Source organism: Eschrichtius robustus, chromosome 12, assembly GCF_028021215.1.
Source record: "Eschrichtius robustus isolate mEscRob2 chromosome 12, mEscRob2.pri, whole genome shotgun sequence".
NCBI classification, from domain to species: Eukaryota; Metazoa; Chordata; class Mammalia; order Artiodactyla; family Eschrichtiidae; genus Eschrichtius; species Eschrichtius robustus.
Window position 1 is genome coordinate 2,745,154 of NC_090835.1, and position 16,029 is coordinate 2,761,182.

Sequence of the window (16,029 nt, forward strand, 5' to 3'; positions counted from 1 at the left end):
CGGAGATGGCAGGGCCAGAACACACGGCCCCCACTCTCCCATTTTACTCGTGGAAACAGAGACCCCAGAGCCCGGACGCTTGCCCAAGGCCACACAGCGACTCCGCCTCGGAGTCCGCCGGGAAGCCCGGCGTCCCTAACACCCAGGACGTCCAAGCCTTGGGACCGCGCAGAAAGGCCTGCCGGTCGGGGGCGGGTCGTAGCCTGGCCCCTCCCCTGGGGCGGGGCGATGCCTCCCGTTCCAACTCTGGGACGAGCGGCCCTCCCCATAAGGGGCGCGGCTTCCGAGCCGGGCGAGATCTCACTGGGTGTTAGTCTGAGGAAGGGGGGACTTCGCGCTTGAAGGGCGTTGGGGGGCGTGGCCTCCCTCCCGCAGAGGCGCTCCGTGCGGGACTCCAGACCTCTGTGACGCAGGCGCGAGTGGGGCGGGGCGGAGCCGAGCCTTCGGAGCTCCGCCCCCAGTGTAGGAGGCCGAGGCCGGGGGCGTGTCCTGGGCGGGGCCGCGCCCCGGCCCGCCCGGTCGCGGAGTGGTGGCAGCGCTGGGAGGGCCCGGCCCCGGCATGTGAGTGCGGCGGTGGCGGGATTGGGGGCGCGGGATGGGGCGCCGGGCCAAGCCCAGGGGGTTCCTGGGAGTCCCGGTGGGCGGGAGCACCAGTGCGCGGGCGGCCGGGCGAGCCCGCCAGGTGCGGGCCCACGTATGGCGGGCGAGGGGCGCTCGGGCCTCTTCTGCCCAGGCCGGCCCCGCGTGCCGGACCAGCCCAGCGCCGCTAATCTGCGGCCCACGGGAAGGGCGCCGGCGCGGGGCGCCGTCCCGGCGGGGGCTCGCTACAAGCGCAGGTCTGACGTCTGCTCTCGGGCCCCACCAGCTAAGCGGAGGCCCCCGCAGTGGCAGCCGGGTTTCTGTTCCCTGTGCGGCAGCTGCGGAGGTGTGATGGGGGTCAGCTGCGCGGCGGGGCCCGAGGTGACCCCATTCCCGGCTCCGGGTTGGGTCGCAGCCTGCGTGAGCCCCGACCTGCTGTTTCTGGGAACTGTCACCTCGGCTCTCAGGGAAAGGGCGCTTTCTGTGCTCAGTTGTTAAATGCGTTATCTCATTCCTCTCAACAGCCACACATTTTACAGTTGAGGAAAGCGAGGCCTAAGGCCACAGAGCTGTTGATGTAATTGTTATCATGTGGAGGTGAGGTGCCGAGGCCTTACAGCCAGACACACCTGGGTTCACATCTGCTGTTCCACAGACCCGTGTGACCTTGGGCGCACCTGGTTCCCTCCCCGAGACTCCGGTGGGATGGTGGTGCCTACCCCCCAGGGCTGCTGTGAGGATTGGGTTGAATGGTTCAGGGAGCTCAGTAAGGAGCCGCTATTATTACTGTTGTTGCTGTTGGTAAGTGGCCCTTTTTCTGCCACCGAGGGAGCTGGTGGTACTGGGTCAGGGCTGTCTGCTCAATCCAAGCCTGCTGGCGCAGAAGGGGAAGCTGCTTCCCACAGTGAGGCTGTTCCTGTCTGTGCATGTCTGTCCCTGTGCCCATGGAAGGCCACACCCAACCCAGCTGTACCAGCATGTGCCGGAGTCACGCTGGCCCATCGTGTACTCGCCGCGCTACAACATAACCTTCCTGGGCCTGGAGAAGCTGCACCCCTTTGATGCAGGAAAATGGGGCAAAGTGATCAGCTTCCTAAAAGGTATGGAAGGCCCCACTCGGACCCTACGTCTGCTTTCTCCAGCCCACCTGCCACCACCTGCTGCTCTTTCCCTGACACAAGCTTCAGGCCCTCCCACCTCCAGTGTCAGCCCTGAGACAGCCTCCTACCCGTGCTGTCAAAAGGAGCTCTCCAACACAGACTTCTAAGCATGATATGCCCCCGTATCACACCTTCACTGGCTCCCCATCGCTGTGGACCTAAGTCCTGTCTCTGCCCCTGGAGACCCAGTAGAAGGGGAGCTGATGCTTGGAGGAATGCATTGTCCAGAGCCCACAAGCTCCGAGAGTCCGGGAAGTGGACGACCTTTGCTCCAACCTCACGGATTACAAATGAAGGAACTTGGGGCCCAGAGAGTTAGAAAATGTGCCCAAAGGCACACAGCTATTGAGTGGGAGAATGGGGCCTGGACCTCAGAGCCCCAGGCTCGTCCGCTTCGTGGCTCATCCCCTGAGCGGGGTGGTGCTCTGGGGAGCACGTTGTTTCAACTGTGGTTTGTGATCTGGGGGTCTGGTTCATGTGGAAAATTCAGGCATCACCGTAGGCTGGTGAAAAAAAATAATCTAGTTCCCTGTATTGTGGGTTCTTTAACTGAGGGAAGTAGGAAACATTACCTGAAATGTTACCTGGCATAGGATGAAGCATTGCATATCTTTAAATCGCACAATCCCTCTGATGACACCCTGGGGGAAGTTTCACTTTGGGCCTAGCCCGTCTTTAACACCTAAACCCATCTCCCTTTTTAACAAATCCAGAGCGAGCCTCAGGCTCTGCACCTTGCAGAAAATAGAGTCAAATTAGAGATTAATAACACTGTTATTTGTTTTTGTATTTTTTGTTTTTATTTTTGGTTAACTTCTGTTTATGGCAAGTGATACTGTTTTTCCACTTGCAATAGTGACCAGAGTGCGTATTCAAAGAAAAATATTAAGTAGAAAAGAGTACAAGTGGTGTGCAGCCATGGCAAGAGCTCTGGTGAGGTGAGCGGAGGAGCCATCCTGCCTCTCCCCTGGCTGTTCTCATGCCTTCCTGGATGTGGGCCTTTACGCTCTGCTTCCAGTGGTCCTGAGTCTTTCTGTCCATTGCCCCTTCTTGGGCTCCTGTGTCACCCAGTAGCGCAACATAAGGGTTCCTTGTCCCCCTCACTCTGAGCTGACCATTTTCCTGAGTTCCCTCTGAGGGTGTGGGTGGAAAGGAGCCAGGGCCACATGGTGAAGGGCCTTGGGTACCGCCAAGAAAAGAGCTGGTCCCTTGCCGGAAGGCAGTGGGGAGCCATGGAGTGTTTGGGGCGGGGGGGGGGGATACCTGCTATATGTGGAGCTCTTTGTGAGAAATGTATGGAACTAGTTGGTTTCTACCAGGGTTGGTTTCTAAGAGTGACACATTAGCACAGGTCCCCTAGATTCTGACCTTGTCCTTCGATTTCTCTAGAACCAGAACATCATGGTCCTGTTGTCACTGTGCCCTAGAGCACCTCCTCCTCTCTGCCTTATTTCTTCTGTTGCAAAAGGGAGCAAGTCTTGTCTTGTGTATGTGTATGTGGTAATGAAATAACACGGTTTTTCCCAAACATCAGTCGTTTGCAAACCACTCTTGGGACCTTGCCATCGCCTCATACCACCTGTTCCATTATTTACTTCATAGTTTTTATTGACTTAGCCTTTGTTTTAAGAAACTTAAATAAGCCTGTTTTAAAAGGAAACGTTATGTCATCTAAATGGAAAAAGCCAGTTTCATTTGCCATAAATAGAAGGTCATGGTAAAAAATAAATGCAATGAAAACAAGTGTTATTTCAGCTCAGGCAGCTTACTGTTGCGGCGGACTGTGAAACTGATTGCTCCTTTTGGGGGGTTAAAAAAAGGGAGATGAGCAAGGGTCAGGCAGGTGTTAAAGAGAAGCCCCCCGTATACCAGACCCCCCATGATGTCATCCCAAGGTGGAGGGAGAATCGATCAGAAGAGCTTTTTCTCACCTTGAGAGTCAGCGTTAATGACCCGTGTGCCACCTGCCTCTAAAAGGTGTCCAATCACACTTGAGCTCGCCTCCCGGCTGTCAGTGGCCCGGGAAACACGAGGCTCGCTGTGCACAATGTCCGATGTCCCCTGGCCTGAGGGCCTGGCCGCTGTCCTCACTGGCCTGAGAGGTGGCCCGTTCTCAGACCGCCCACAAGCCAGCAGGGCCCACCTTGTCCTGGGGCAGGGCTGCCAGAGGTCAAGTCTGCAGCCTGTGGGAGGGGCTGGGGCTGGGCCTGGCCTGGAGGCGGCAGGGATGCATGGGGCCCGCTTTGTGGTTTCAGAAGAGAAGCTTCTATCAGACAGCATGCTGGTGGAGGCACGGGAGGCCTCAGACGAAGACCTGCTGGTGGTGCACACAAGACGCTATCTCAACGAGCTGAAGGTACAGGGCCTGGGGGCTGCCGGCCAGAAGGAGGGGCTGGAGGAGGGGGCCGCTCAGCCTGGGGATGCACAGCCTCAAGGGGCTCCATTCCTGTCCCTATGCAGGGGGAGCATGTGAGTCTGTGATCCCCGACAGGAGAGAAGTGTCCTAGAAAGGCAGAGCTAGGCTCCTCCAGGGGGTAATGAGCTCCGCATCCTTGGGAGTATGAAAGGGATGGCCACTTGGTGGGGATTGAACCTTCATTGGGGTTTTGGGCTTCTGCATCAGTGACTTTCAGTCTGTGCTATGTGGACAGGCCTCAAAGACCCCTGCTGGGATGATGGGTAGGGGGGCCCCAGTCCCTTGTCCCCATTCAACCAAAGCTATTCCACTTTGGCCTATTTTTACCTTGGGCTAAAGTATAAGATGCTGTTTCAAGGGCTTCTGCAGCTAAAGACGAGTTGGAAACTGTTGGGCTGAAAACGAGTTCTTACGCCCCAGGGCCCAGCAGGGAACATAAACAAGTGGTGGGTGGTGTTTGGGACAACTGGAGCTCCTGCCCTTCCCCAGCTGGTGGCTGCCGCCCAGGCTCCACCGTGGGCCCAGCTTTCAAGCAGAAGCCAGAAGTCCAGATCATTAAGTGACAGTTCCTGATTTCTTAATGTAGCAACTCACTGGAAGATTTTTGAATCCCACCTGCAGACCACATGCGGTCTACCTATGGTGACCCCCTTCTAGAGGAGCTGCTTGGCTCTCGTCAGTGTGGTTCTGAGGCTAGAGGCGTTCAGTCAGTCCCCTGTGTGGGAGAAGAAGGCAGGCTGGGCTCGGGGTGGCATCAGAACCTGGTGCGTCAGGGATGCCACAGGTTCTCTGTCCCCAAGGGCGTGGAGTCCTGACCCCTGACCGCTAGGTTTCCCAGCAGGACTCATCTTAGACTCAGAGCTAGAGTGGGCGCCAGAGGTCCCCAGGCTCCTCCCTCATAGGTGGAAACACCTAGGCCCAGAAAGAGGCCACACCTACTCAAGGTCACCTGGGAAGTCCAGCAGGCCCGGGGGAGACCCCAGGCAGGGCATCCGGTCAGGTCTTCTGGGTTCCTGGCCACGGCAGCTGCCCCCCGTCCTCCTCCACGCGGCCCGAGCTGTGAGAATACTAGATGGATCCGTGACAGTGTGAGCTCATGAAAGATTACCAGGAAGAGGTTGAAACCTGGCTCCCGGGAGAGCGAGGTGTGCGAGGCCTTGGCACGAAGCCCAGCACTTGGCTGCTCTGGTTTCCCAGGGCCCGGACATGCGTGGTCACAGCCCACAGCCCAGCAGCTGGGTCAGGAGGACATGCCTGCCAGAGTCCAGAGGGTGAGGGTGGGGGCAGGGAGAGACCAGAACAGAGTGGCGCCAGGCTGGAGCCAGTGCCAGGATAACGCTGGGGATGGGGGATGGGCTCTGGGGCTCCATCCGTTTGAAGGGCTTTTCAGGCAACGGTCTGGGACTGACTGCATGCCTGGCCTTGGGACCCCAGAAGCCTGAAGGCAGCTTACTATGTGATAAACAATAATGCAAACACGTAGAGCCCCAAATAGAAAATTAAGGTCAAGGACAGGAGGAGATTTCAGATATGACAACATAACCAAGATGCTATGGTTGTGCCATGTATTTGGAGCTCCCTGGCAGCCAGAGCAAAAGGAGAAACATGATGATTTCCACATGACCTACTAAGGTGAAGAAGTATTCAGTCATGCAGCACGTCTATATCGAATACTGACTGTGTACTGGGTGCAAAAAAAAAAAGAATAAGCAAGGTTCCCTGCTCCCATGGATTTGTATTTCATTTTAGAAGACTGAAAATAAAGAAGTAACCGTTTCAGAGACCACCAAGGGCTATGAAGGGAAAAAAGGAGAGTAATTAGGCAGAGGTATGCTCATTTAGCTTGAGCAGTCAGGGAGGGCCTCACAGAGGAGGTGAGGTGTGAGCAGAGATCAAAGAATGAGGAGTAGGTGATACTCATGTGGGGTTTTAAAAGAAGAATGTTGCAGAGTCTCAGGCCTGGAGCGGGAGGGGGCTTGGCCTCCCGAAGGGGAGAGGGTTGCTTGAGTGGCCGGGTTGAAGGGAATGAAACGCTGAGGTTGCACGTGATGTGGTCAGGGAGGCCAGCAGCCCTGGTCCACAGGCCCTGCAGGCCTCAGGAGGAGTTTGGATTTTGTTCCAGGTGCCACAGGAGACTGATGTGGGGTCATGTGCCCCAGACGCTCAGGTGAGACCCATGCACGTTCCAGGCATTGTCTGGCGTCTAGGGGCTGCTCTCGGGAACAGCCCCCTGGCCCCCGATGTCCACGACGTTTCTTTCCTCTTTTCTCTGCTGCAGGACCCCCAGGGCTGCTTCTCCTCCGCGGTCCTTTGTGTGCCCCGCCCGTACTGCCCCATACCCGTGTTCCGGGCTCATGCCTGGCCCTGCGCTGATATGGCCTTCAATGCTTAATACACCGGGCATTGAAGGAGGTGCAGTGGCCTGATGTTTGCCAGATGACGTCCATTCAGGGAAACAAGTGTTTATTGAGCGCCTGCTGTGTGCAAGGCCCAGAGTCGGCCCCACTGAGAGTGGGGTTTGGGTCGGGCCAGGGCCAAGCTCCTGCCTTGTGCTGACCCTGTGACAGTTTGCCGTGGGGCGCTGGGTGGTGGGACGCAGACCCGACATGTAGTCCCTGTGTACCCTGTGCTGGGCAGTGCTCGGGACACCTTTACGTAGCGAGTGGCTCTGCTCTGGGTGCAGGGTGACGGCAGAACAGAAGAGACTGAATCCCTCTCTTGATGGGACGGAGTTGGTGTGTTAAAAGGCGCTCAGTGCCTTGCGGAAAGGGCAGAGGGAAAGGGGGTGGGGCGGACCGCCCTTCAAAATAGGAGGCCGGGGGTCTCACTGCCATGTGACCGTGGACTGAGGGCCCCGAGGAAGTGGGCTCGGTGGGCGTCTGGGGGGTAGGGCATTCCGAGCAGAAGTATCAGCGAGTGCAAAGGCCCTGAGGCAGGAGTGTCTCCAGTGTGTTCCAGTAGCAGCGAGGAAGAAGCGACTGGATCGGAGGGATGGGAGGGAGACGGTAAGAGGTGGGGTCAGAAAATGATCGGGGCCAGACCACGGAGGGCCTGTGGTCGCTGTGGCTTTGCTCTGAAGGAGGTGGGAGCCCAGGAGTGTTTCAAGCAGTGGGACGTGATCTGACCTAGGTTTTAGCAGGATTGTTTGGCAGCTGTGATGGGAATGGATGAGACCAGTCTGTCAGAACAAAAGCAGGGAGCCTGGGAGGGAGCAGGTGGTGGCAATGGTCCTGGTGAGAGAGCCCGGCCTCTCAGATGAGGCTGGAAGCAGCTGTGGCCTGGGGGGGACGTGGCAGAACTTGGGGTTTATTGTGAAGTTGGAACAATAGGATTTTCTTTTGTTCAGAGTGGGTGTGGGGTCTGCAAGCCAAGGAAGCCAAGGATGTCCCAGAAATTGTGGCTGGAGCCCCAGGGAGTCTGGGCACAACTTGGGCCTCGTTGTTGCCCTCACGGCGCCTGGCGTCTGTGGGAGAAGAGACACAGGCCCCGGTGTGTGCCACGGAGCACCCGGGGGGCGAGCCTCAGAGAGTCCCAGGGAAATGGGACGCCCGGGGTTACAGGATCAGCTTCTCCATTTCTGCAGAGAAAAAAAAAAGGCCATTGGGATTTTGGCAGGGATTGTGCATCTGTAGATGAATTAGGAGAGAACTGACCTCTTCACAATGTTAGGTCTTCCAGACCATGAACACAAGATGTCTTTCCACTTATTTAGATCTTCTTTAAGTTCTTTCAGTGGCGTTTTGTAGTTTTCCGTGTATGAGTCTTATACCTGCTTGGTAACTTTATTCTTTTTGAAGATGTAAATGAAATTGCTTTCTTAATTTCTGTCTGGGGCTATGGCTTCCTTTTCTTTCATTCTCTGTCCCCTGCTGGCTTGCTGAGGGTGGGAGGGGGGCAGCGACTTGGTGTTTTCCTTCAGGGGCTCGTTGCTCACTTACTCGTAGCGAACAGTGGTTCCCTGCCTCACATGTGCCAGACCGGTGCTGGGTGATGGGCTTGGCGGGACAGACGGGTGGAGCTGGCCGTCTTCCCCTCTCTGGGTCTGCCCCCTACTGCACACGCATACACATGAATGCGTGTGCGTATGCACACCTACGCACGCATGCGCGAACACACACACACACACACACACACACACACACACACACACACACACACACACACACACACACACACACACACACACACACACACACACACACACACACACACACACACACACACACACACGTCTTGCATCTGTCCAGCCAGACCATGTTCTCCCTCTCCCCAGCAAGGCTGTCCCATTGCATATCAGCACCTCCCCGCTAGGCTGCTATGTGTCCATGAGGCCAGGAGTAGTGCCATCTTGGGACCTGCAGCCTAGCACGCGCTTAGTAAATATCTACCAAGTGCCGGGGCCCCTCCAGGGCTCTGCTTGGGGTCAGTGGAGAGCAGGGTCTGGACCTCGGGCGTTCCCAGGCAGGCAGGAGATGGTCTAGGAACGGGGTGCATGGATGCTTGCCCAGGGCTCGGGAGGTTATAGGGAAGGCAGTGTCCTTATCTTGGTGCAGACACCTTCTGGGTGCCCCAGACCCTCCTGCCTCAGCAGTGGAGGATGAGGACATCCAGCCCCATTTGAAGGGATGACTGATTCCCAGTGGCTGGAGAGGCTGCGCTGTGCCTGGGGAGCAGGAGCCCTGGGCGTCCAGTCCTGGCTCTGTCAGTGACTCCCTGTGACCTTGGAAAGAAAGATCCTCCCCCCACCCCCCGCCTCTCCGGGGCCTCGGTGCCCCTCTGTGCAGTGGGCGGGCTGGGCCAGTTCTGGGTGGGCTCCGTGGTGACCTGGAGTCCCCTGCAGCTCTCCTTCAGGGCACAAGAGGGCAGCCGAGGGCCTTGGAGCACGAGAACCGAGGGCTGACTTAGCTTTAAGGAGAGTGCGGTTGAGAGCATCTCTGTACTGAGCCCAAATCTCAGCCACGGTGGGAGCTCCCATTTCTCACCCAAGGAGCTGCGCTCGCCCGGAGTCCCCCCACCCGCCACCCGGAAGCTGGCCCAGGGGAATCTGCTTCCCCGCTGCTGCCTCTGGGCTCACCGTGCAGTGGGAGGCCAATGGCCCGCATCTCTTTCCACAGTGGTCCTTTGCTGTCGCAACCATCACAGAAATCCCCCCTGTCATCTTCCTGCCCAACTTCCTGGTACAGAGGAAGGTGCTGAAGCCCCTCCGGACCCAGACGGGAGGAACCATAATGGTAGGTGGGGAGCTGGCGGGGGGAGCAGCGGCTGGGCTGGGCCCTCCACCCCAGGCTCCTTCCCACCCTGGGTCTTTGCCCACCCTGGGCTCTCCATCTAGAATGCCTCGTGCTGCTGAGTAGTTGAGCAAAATCCTAAATATTCCTCAAGGCAGCAACAAGAACTCTTTCTTCCAAAGCCTCTCCTGTCTGGCTGGGACATTAGAATTCACTGTTCTGCCCCCAAGACCACCTGTTAGAGTTACCGTATTTGCTGGTGTATAAGATGTATCCTCACCCCCCAGAGAGTGTGTCCTAAAACTGTGACTCTGAGCTACTCAAATTTCAGATGGAAACAAACCCCTATGACCTCAGCGATGGATGGTGCCCCTCCCCCCCATCGTGGGTGTGACAATCACAAACACTTGCAGCAAAACTGGGTTTCACATTCTGTGTGTAGTTTTCTCTAAAATTAGCCACAAACTGCTGAGTTGATTGGAGGTAGAGGAGCTGAAATGATTTAAATGTACAATGATCTAACCCAGACATGGATCAATACCTGTTGACCCCTATAGTTTTCTTTTTAGCTTTGCAAATTTGTGCATTTTGAAAGTTTATTAGAATATTACTGCCCACCCCAAAATTATGATTTCCTACAGGATTTCAGTATTAAGGCGACAGTATTTCCAGGACCAAAAATTTGTCCATTTTCCCTTCAAAAGCTGCCTGAGAATCCTTGTCAGCTCACGTTCCATCCTAAGAACTGAACTTTGATTTCCTCCAGTTTCCTCAGCAAATTGCACAGGGGCTTACGCACTGCATGTCTCATAAGCCAGCCACTTCGGGGTTTGCTGGGGGTGGGTGGGTGCTTCCCGTATCCCACCTCCCAGCTCATCCCCACCTTGGAGCTGGCTGGAAATGGTGTTTATGGGGTGAGTGATTCAATGAATAAGTAAGTGAAGGAACTGGCCGCCCGCACCCCTCATCTTGTGCTTGTTTCCAAAGGCGGGGAAGCTGGCCATGGAGCGAGGCTGGGCCATCAACATAGGTGAGTGCCCCGTGGCCTGGCCTGGGTCCTGGGGGCAGCAGCTCTGGTGCCACTGTGGACAGGGCTGGCCATGTGGCAAAGCTGCCTCCCGACCCGGGGATGGTGACGTGCCCAGGCGGGGTCAGCTGGCTTAGGCAGCCTGGAGTCCGGAGCCGTCCCTGGGAGCTGAGCGGGGAGGGGGCACCGGGAGGAAGGTGGGAGGGGGTGTCTGGGCCTTGAGCCTGGCCCTGGCAACACCTCGGCTGTCCTCGCAGGCGGCGGCTTCCACCACTGCTCCAGCGACCGGGGCGGGGGCTTCTGCGCCTACGCAGACATCACGCTCGCCATCAAGGTGTGCCCGAGAGCATGTGGGGGGGTCGCCTCCGAGAGCCTCCCTAGAATCCCCCAATCTGGTGTGCTCACCCCGCATTGTAGAGAAGGGAGCTGAGGCCCAGAAGGGGCTGGAGCTCGCCCGGGTCCCTCAGCCGGGCTGGGACCCAAACCCAGATCTGACACTTGCTTTTTCGTGTTGCCTGAGATGGTCCAGAGGTGACAGCCTTCAGCAGTGGCAGGGGACCGGAGGGGAACAACTTCCATGTCAATATTAAATTATGAGAAGAGTGAGGCCGAGATAGAAATAATGACCCCGATGGTGGTGACAACGGCTGGCATTTACCGCGGGCCCGGCCCTGTGGCCGCCTCCGTCCTCCAGGGCTCGCCCCTGCATCCTCACGTTTTACAGATGAGGAGACGGGAAACGGGCCCAGAGGGGCGAGAGCACAGCCCGAAGGGGCAGAGCCGGCAGCGGTCTCCACCTCTGTCAGAACGCAGCACTGCCTCAGCACCCGCGCCTGGCCTCGTGTTGGGGGTCGCCATGGGCCCCGTGGCTCCTGTCCCCACGGGGCACGGGGACTAATGGGGAGGAGGGACAAGTCAGCACACCCTGGTCATTCGGAGAGGGGGACGCAAGGAGACCTTCTTGGAGGGTGGGGGAGGGGAAGGAGGGCTTCTCAGAGGAGGAGGCTTTAGGGCTGGGCCTTGTAGGAAGGCAGAGATGGCAGAATGAAGTTCCAGGCACAGCCCTGGGGGGGTTCCCCGCTCTGCACCGCACGCATTTCCCCGGGAATCCTGAGCTGTCACTGAGGGCCAGCCCTCTTAATGTCCTCACCTCTGGCCCTTCAGGGCACAGCACGTGCCCCTCCAGGGAGCCTTCCCTGAATATGCACACAGGGTTCTCCGGAGCCACACAGCTCCCCAGGGCTCTGCCCGGTGGCCTGTTCTCCCATCAGCATGTACAGGCTTCGGCCCACCCCCTCGCTAACTGGGAGCCCCTGCAGGGCTGTGTCCTCTGGCCTATGTGGTCCTTAACCTCTCCCCTCTCCCGCCCTGGGCAGTTTCTGTTTGAGCGAGTGGAGGGTGTCTCCAGAGCCACCATCGTTGATCTCGATGCCCATCAGGTGAGTGCCTGGTGGGGCCTGGGGTCCCACAGGCCCGTCCCCCAGGCCACCTCCCCGCACCCTCCCAGCTGCCTCTGATGCGCAACACCGTGCTCTGGGCTCCCCTCCCCCAGGAACATCCCCCGAGCCCCAAGCTGGGCCTCTGCCGCCCGCACCCAGGCACGTGGGGTGTTTCCTGGGGTGTGGTTGGGGGTGCCTTGCCTGGAGCACCTGCCTGTGAGTGGCTTCCATGTGTTCCCCACAGGGCAACGGGCACGAGCGGGACTTCATGGGCGACAAGCGCGTGTACATCATGGACGTCTACAACCGCCACATCTACCCCGGGGACCGCTTTGCCAAGCGTAAGCTGCCCTGTCCCTCAGCCCCAGGGCCTCTTGCTTGGATGGGGCTCTCTCTGGGGCATTTCCTACATGCTGGGGACTGCAGAGGTCCCTTCATTTATTTATCCTCAGCATCCCTGTGAGGGGGAGACTGACGAGGAAACGGAGACCTAAAAAGGTCACTTGCCCCACCCAAGACCACATATACCTGCCCAATAAACACTGTGAGTCCTTCTATTGGGGTAACCACCAGAAGACTAAAGTAGACTTTTCTCCTAGGTATGCAGCTGTCTGGTCAAAAACAGGGAAGGCCAAAAAAGAAAAAAGAAGGAAAAATATATAAATAGAAAATATAAAATAAGACGGCAGAAATCAGTTCAAATATAATAGTTACTAAGTAAATGCAGGTGGATTAAACTCATTAATTAAAAGGCAGAGACTCTCAGATGAGCTTTGGAAACACAGGGACCTGCCCACCCTGTGGGGAGGGGACATGTATGCAGTAAGTGCCGGCGGGTCTGCTGTGGGTACATCAGCCACTTTGCGGCCCCAGGGACCCGTTTCTGAACTGAATGTCAGATGTTCTGGATTTGGACCTGAGGGCACATGGGGTGTCCGTGCATCCAGGCAAGGGCTTATGGAGACAGTGGGCTCAGACACCCGACATGGGTCCCTGAATCCCCAGGGCAGTGTTTCATCTGTGATCCCCCTTCTTTCCTTTGGGTCCCCCTTGCAGCTCGTGTGCTCTTTTTAGCTTAGCTTTGGGTGAATGAGAGGTCGAGCACTGGGGAGTCAGATGGGGAAATGGGCCGTCCTCGCCCTCCCCAGCCTCAGGTTCCCGTCGCTGCACATTGGGGCTATTGCTGTCTCCCTTGCAGAGGCCATCAGGCGGAAGGTGGAGCTGGAGTGGGGCACGGAAGATGATGAGTACCTGAGGAGGGTGGAGAGGAACCTGGAGAAAGCCCTCCAGGAGCATCAGCCCGACGTGGTGGTGTACAACGCAGGCACTGACGTCCTTGAGGGGGACCGCCTTGGGGGGCTGTCCATCAGTCCGCAGGTACCTCCTGACCCTGGGGCAGGGGAGGGTCCAGGGACACAGCAGCAGCAGGGAAGGTGGGCAGCACTGGTGCTTCTCTTGAAGCCAGAGGGGAAGGGCAAAAGCAGCAGCAGTCTGGAACAGGGTTAGACCTGCAGCAGGACTTTCCGGTACCCTGAGGATCTGGGCCTGCCTGAGCCAGCCTTCCCCATCCCCCACACCAGGGTGTCGTGAAGCGGGATGAGCTGGTGTTCCGGATGGTCCGAGGCCACCAGGTGCCCATCCTCATGGTGACCTCGGGCGGGTACCAGAAGCGTACAGCCCGCATCATTGCCGACTCCATCCTTAATTTGTATGGCCAGGGGCTCATCGGGCCCCAGTCAGCCAACATCTCAGCACAGAACTCAGACACACCCCTGCTGCCCCTGGAGGTGCCCTGACCACACTGCCCTCTGAGTGGCTCCCTGCCTGCCGCCCGCCCGCCCGCCCGCCCACCTGCCTCTCAGTGCTTCTCCTTTTCCAAATGAGGGGGGGGACCTCGCGCGCAGCTGCACTCTCCCCACTGGGTGTCGCGGTCTCCGGGCCCTTCTGTGGGTGGGGGCAGAGGGCAGGGCCTGAGTCCCAGCAAGACCCACACGGTCACGGTCACGGTCTGACCAGGCCCTGAGGAGGCGGCAGTTCTCCCAGGAGGGAGGAGGGCAGTTGAAGCTCCCAGGTGCAGGGCAGGCCCCCAGGGGTGTGGTGTTCTGGTTTTCAAAACAGTGTGACCGTTTCAGACCAAGGAAGCTTCCATCTCTTCCACAGTTGGGCCCCCTCCCTCCTCTTCTGCACCCTCTCTTCCTCCCTTCAGGGGTGGGAGACCTGAGAGGGGGCTGGAGCCAGGCCTCTGGGGTCCCTGGATTCCCAGCCAGCAGGTAGGGGCCCTGGTCCTGGATGTGAGGGGGCAGCAGGGAAGGGGATGCAGGTGGGTTTTCCCATCTGGCTTCTCCTTCAGTGAAGCGAGGGCTGGACCTGCTGTCCCAGAGCCCCTCCCTGGTGGGGAGGGGAGGGGAGGCCTGAGGAGCCCCAGACCCCTGCTTCAGCAGCATCTTGCCCATCCAGGGAGAGCGCCGGCTTTGGGGGAAAGAACGCTTGGCTCAGGGACAGGCCTTAGCTCTGAAGGCTTGAGGGACAGAGGAAGATGAGGCCTGGACCAGGTAATTGGGGAGGGACAGGTGGCCAAGCTGGGTCCCGCAGGCCCCGAGGCCCAGGTGGGGACTGAGGCGCTGGCGAGGCCAGGCTGGCGTTGCTGGAGGGGAGCAGAGGGTCTCCATCCTGGCCTGCAGGTTGTACGGGTAGGGGGCTGGGGCGGGGCCCCGGCGGGGGCTGCAGCCTCCACTGGGCTCATCCAAAATGCCAGGCCCTGGCCTTGTTGTCAGCTCTACTCTGAAGGGGATGCTCGGGACCTCCCAGGAAGCTGGGGGTTGGGGGGAGCGTCCACTGCTCCATTGCCTGGGTGTGTTCTTAGTGGTCAAAGCGGGTGGGGAGGGAAAGAGGGCCGTCCCTGATCAACCCCCCCACGGGACTTGTGCTCATTGCCGTCTGGGGGTCTCCTGAATTCTCCCACCTTCTCCCTCACACCCCCCTCGCCGCTCCCTCTGCTGGAGGGGGCGGGGCAGGAAGGGTTCCAAGATCACCAAGTGTCAAAGACGCTGAACTCCCGGACCAGACCCGAGGCACTAATTATGGCTTGGACCCCCCCACCCGCCCCGCCCCGTCCCTGCCCCGCCCCTGCCCCGCCCCTGCCCTTGGTCTCTGCATCGGACTCGAGGCACCTAACTCCCCTTCACCTCCGACACGGCCTGCAGCCTTGGGGGGCAGGTGGCGATGGGCTTGTCCCCACGGAGCCTCTGCTCCAGAGAACCATAAAGGCTCTTTTGATCCGACCTGGCTGCCGTGTGGTTTTTTTTATTTTAATTAATTAATTAATTTTATTTTTGGCTGCGTTGGGTCTTCGTTGCTGCGCGTGGGCTTTCTCTACTTGCAGCGAGCGGGGGCTACTCTTCATTGCGGTGCACGGGCTTCTCATTGCGGTGGCTTCTCTTGTTGCGGAGCACGGGCTGTAGACGTGCGGGCTTCAGTAGTTGTGGCTCTCAGGCTCTAGAACGCAGGCTCAGTAGTTGTGACGCACGGGCTTAGTTGCTCCGCGGCATGTGGGATCTTCCCGGACCAGGGCTCGAACCCGTGTCCCCTGCATTGGCAGGCGGATTCTTAACCACTGCGCCACCAGGGAAGCCTTGCCGTGTGTTCTTGAGATGAAGAATCCATACCTCCTAAGGATTAAAGGAAATAAAGATTGAAAGTTCACACAGCAAGAGGCCTGGCGTGGGGTAGCTGCCTGATAAACGCTAGTGTTCTAGTCCATGCACAGAGTCCCATGGCGAAGGTCATTATTGCCATTTTACAGATGAGGGCGCTGAGACTCGGCGAGGAGTTTGCTTCAGGCCACATGCCTCGTGAATGGTAGAGCCAAGTTTGACCTCAGCTCTGCCAGGTTCCAAAGTATGTGTTCTCAGCTGCCTCAGGTTTGGCAAGGGTGAAGGGGGGGGGTTGGGTGCTCTCCAGACAGAGAGGGGTTCAGGGGCGGGGAAGGGTGGGGATGGGAGGGCAGGCTGGGCTGGGCTCTGCCCAGTGTAGGAGGCAGCTGGGGGCCCTGGCGGGGTGGTGTGTGTGTGGGGGGGGTGGTCTTCCAGCCCTGGGCTGGGAGCACAGGTGGGGATGGGCTGGGTGGGGGCAGGGTTGGGGCAGGTGGGGAGCAGGACCTTGTCCTCAGCCTGGCAGGGTG

The 16,029-nt window shown here is 58.5% G+C and overlaps 1 protein-coding gene across 1 annotated transcript; it reads left to right on the forward strand.

Moving 5' to 3' along the window:
* Positions 1-482: 482 nt before the first annotated feature.
* On the forward strand, positions 483-15,130 carry HDAC11 (histone deacetylase 11). The gene is made up of 10 exons (XM_068558627.1): positions 483-561; positions 1,531-1,679; positions 3,995-4,095; positions 9,270-9,386; positions 10,371-10,413; positions 10,668-10,744; positions 11,787-11,849; positions 12,094-12,190; positions 13,048-13,226; positions 13,430-15,130. Coding segments are annotated over exons 1-10 (1,044 nt in total). The 5' UTR covers positions 483-559; the 3' UTR covers positions 13,646-15,130.
* Positions 15,131-16,029: the final 899 nt, after the last annotated feature.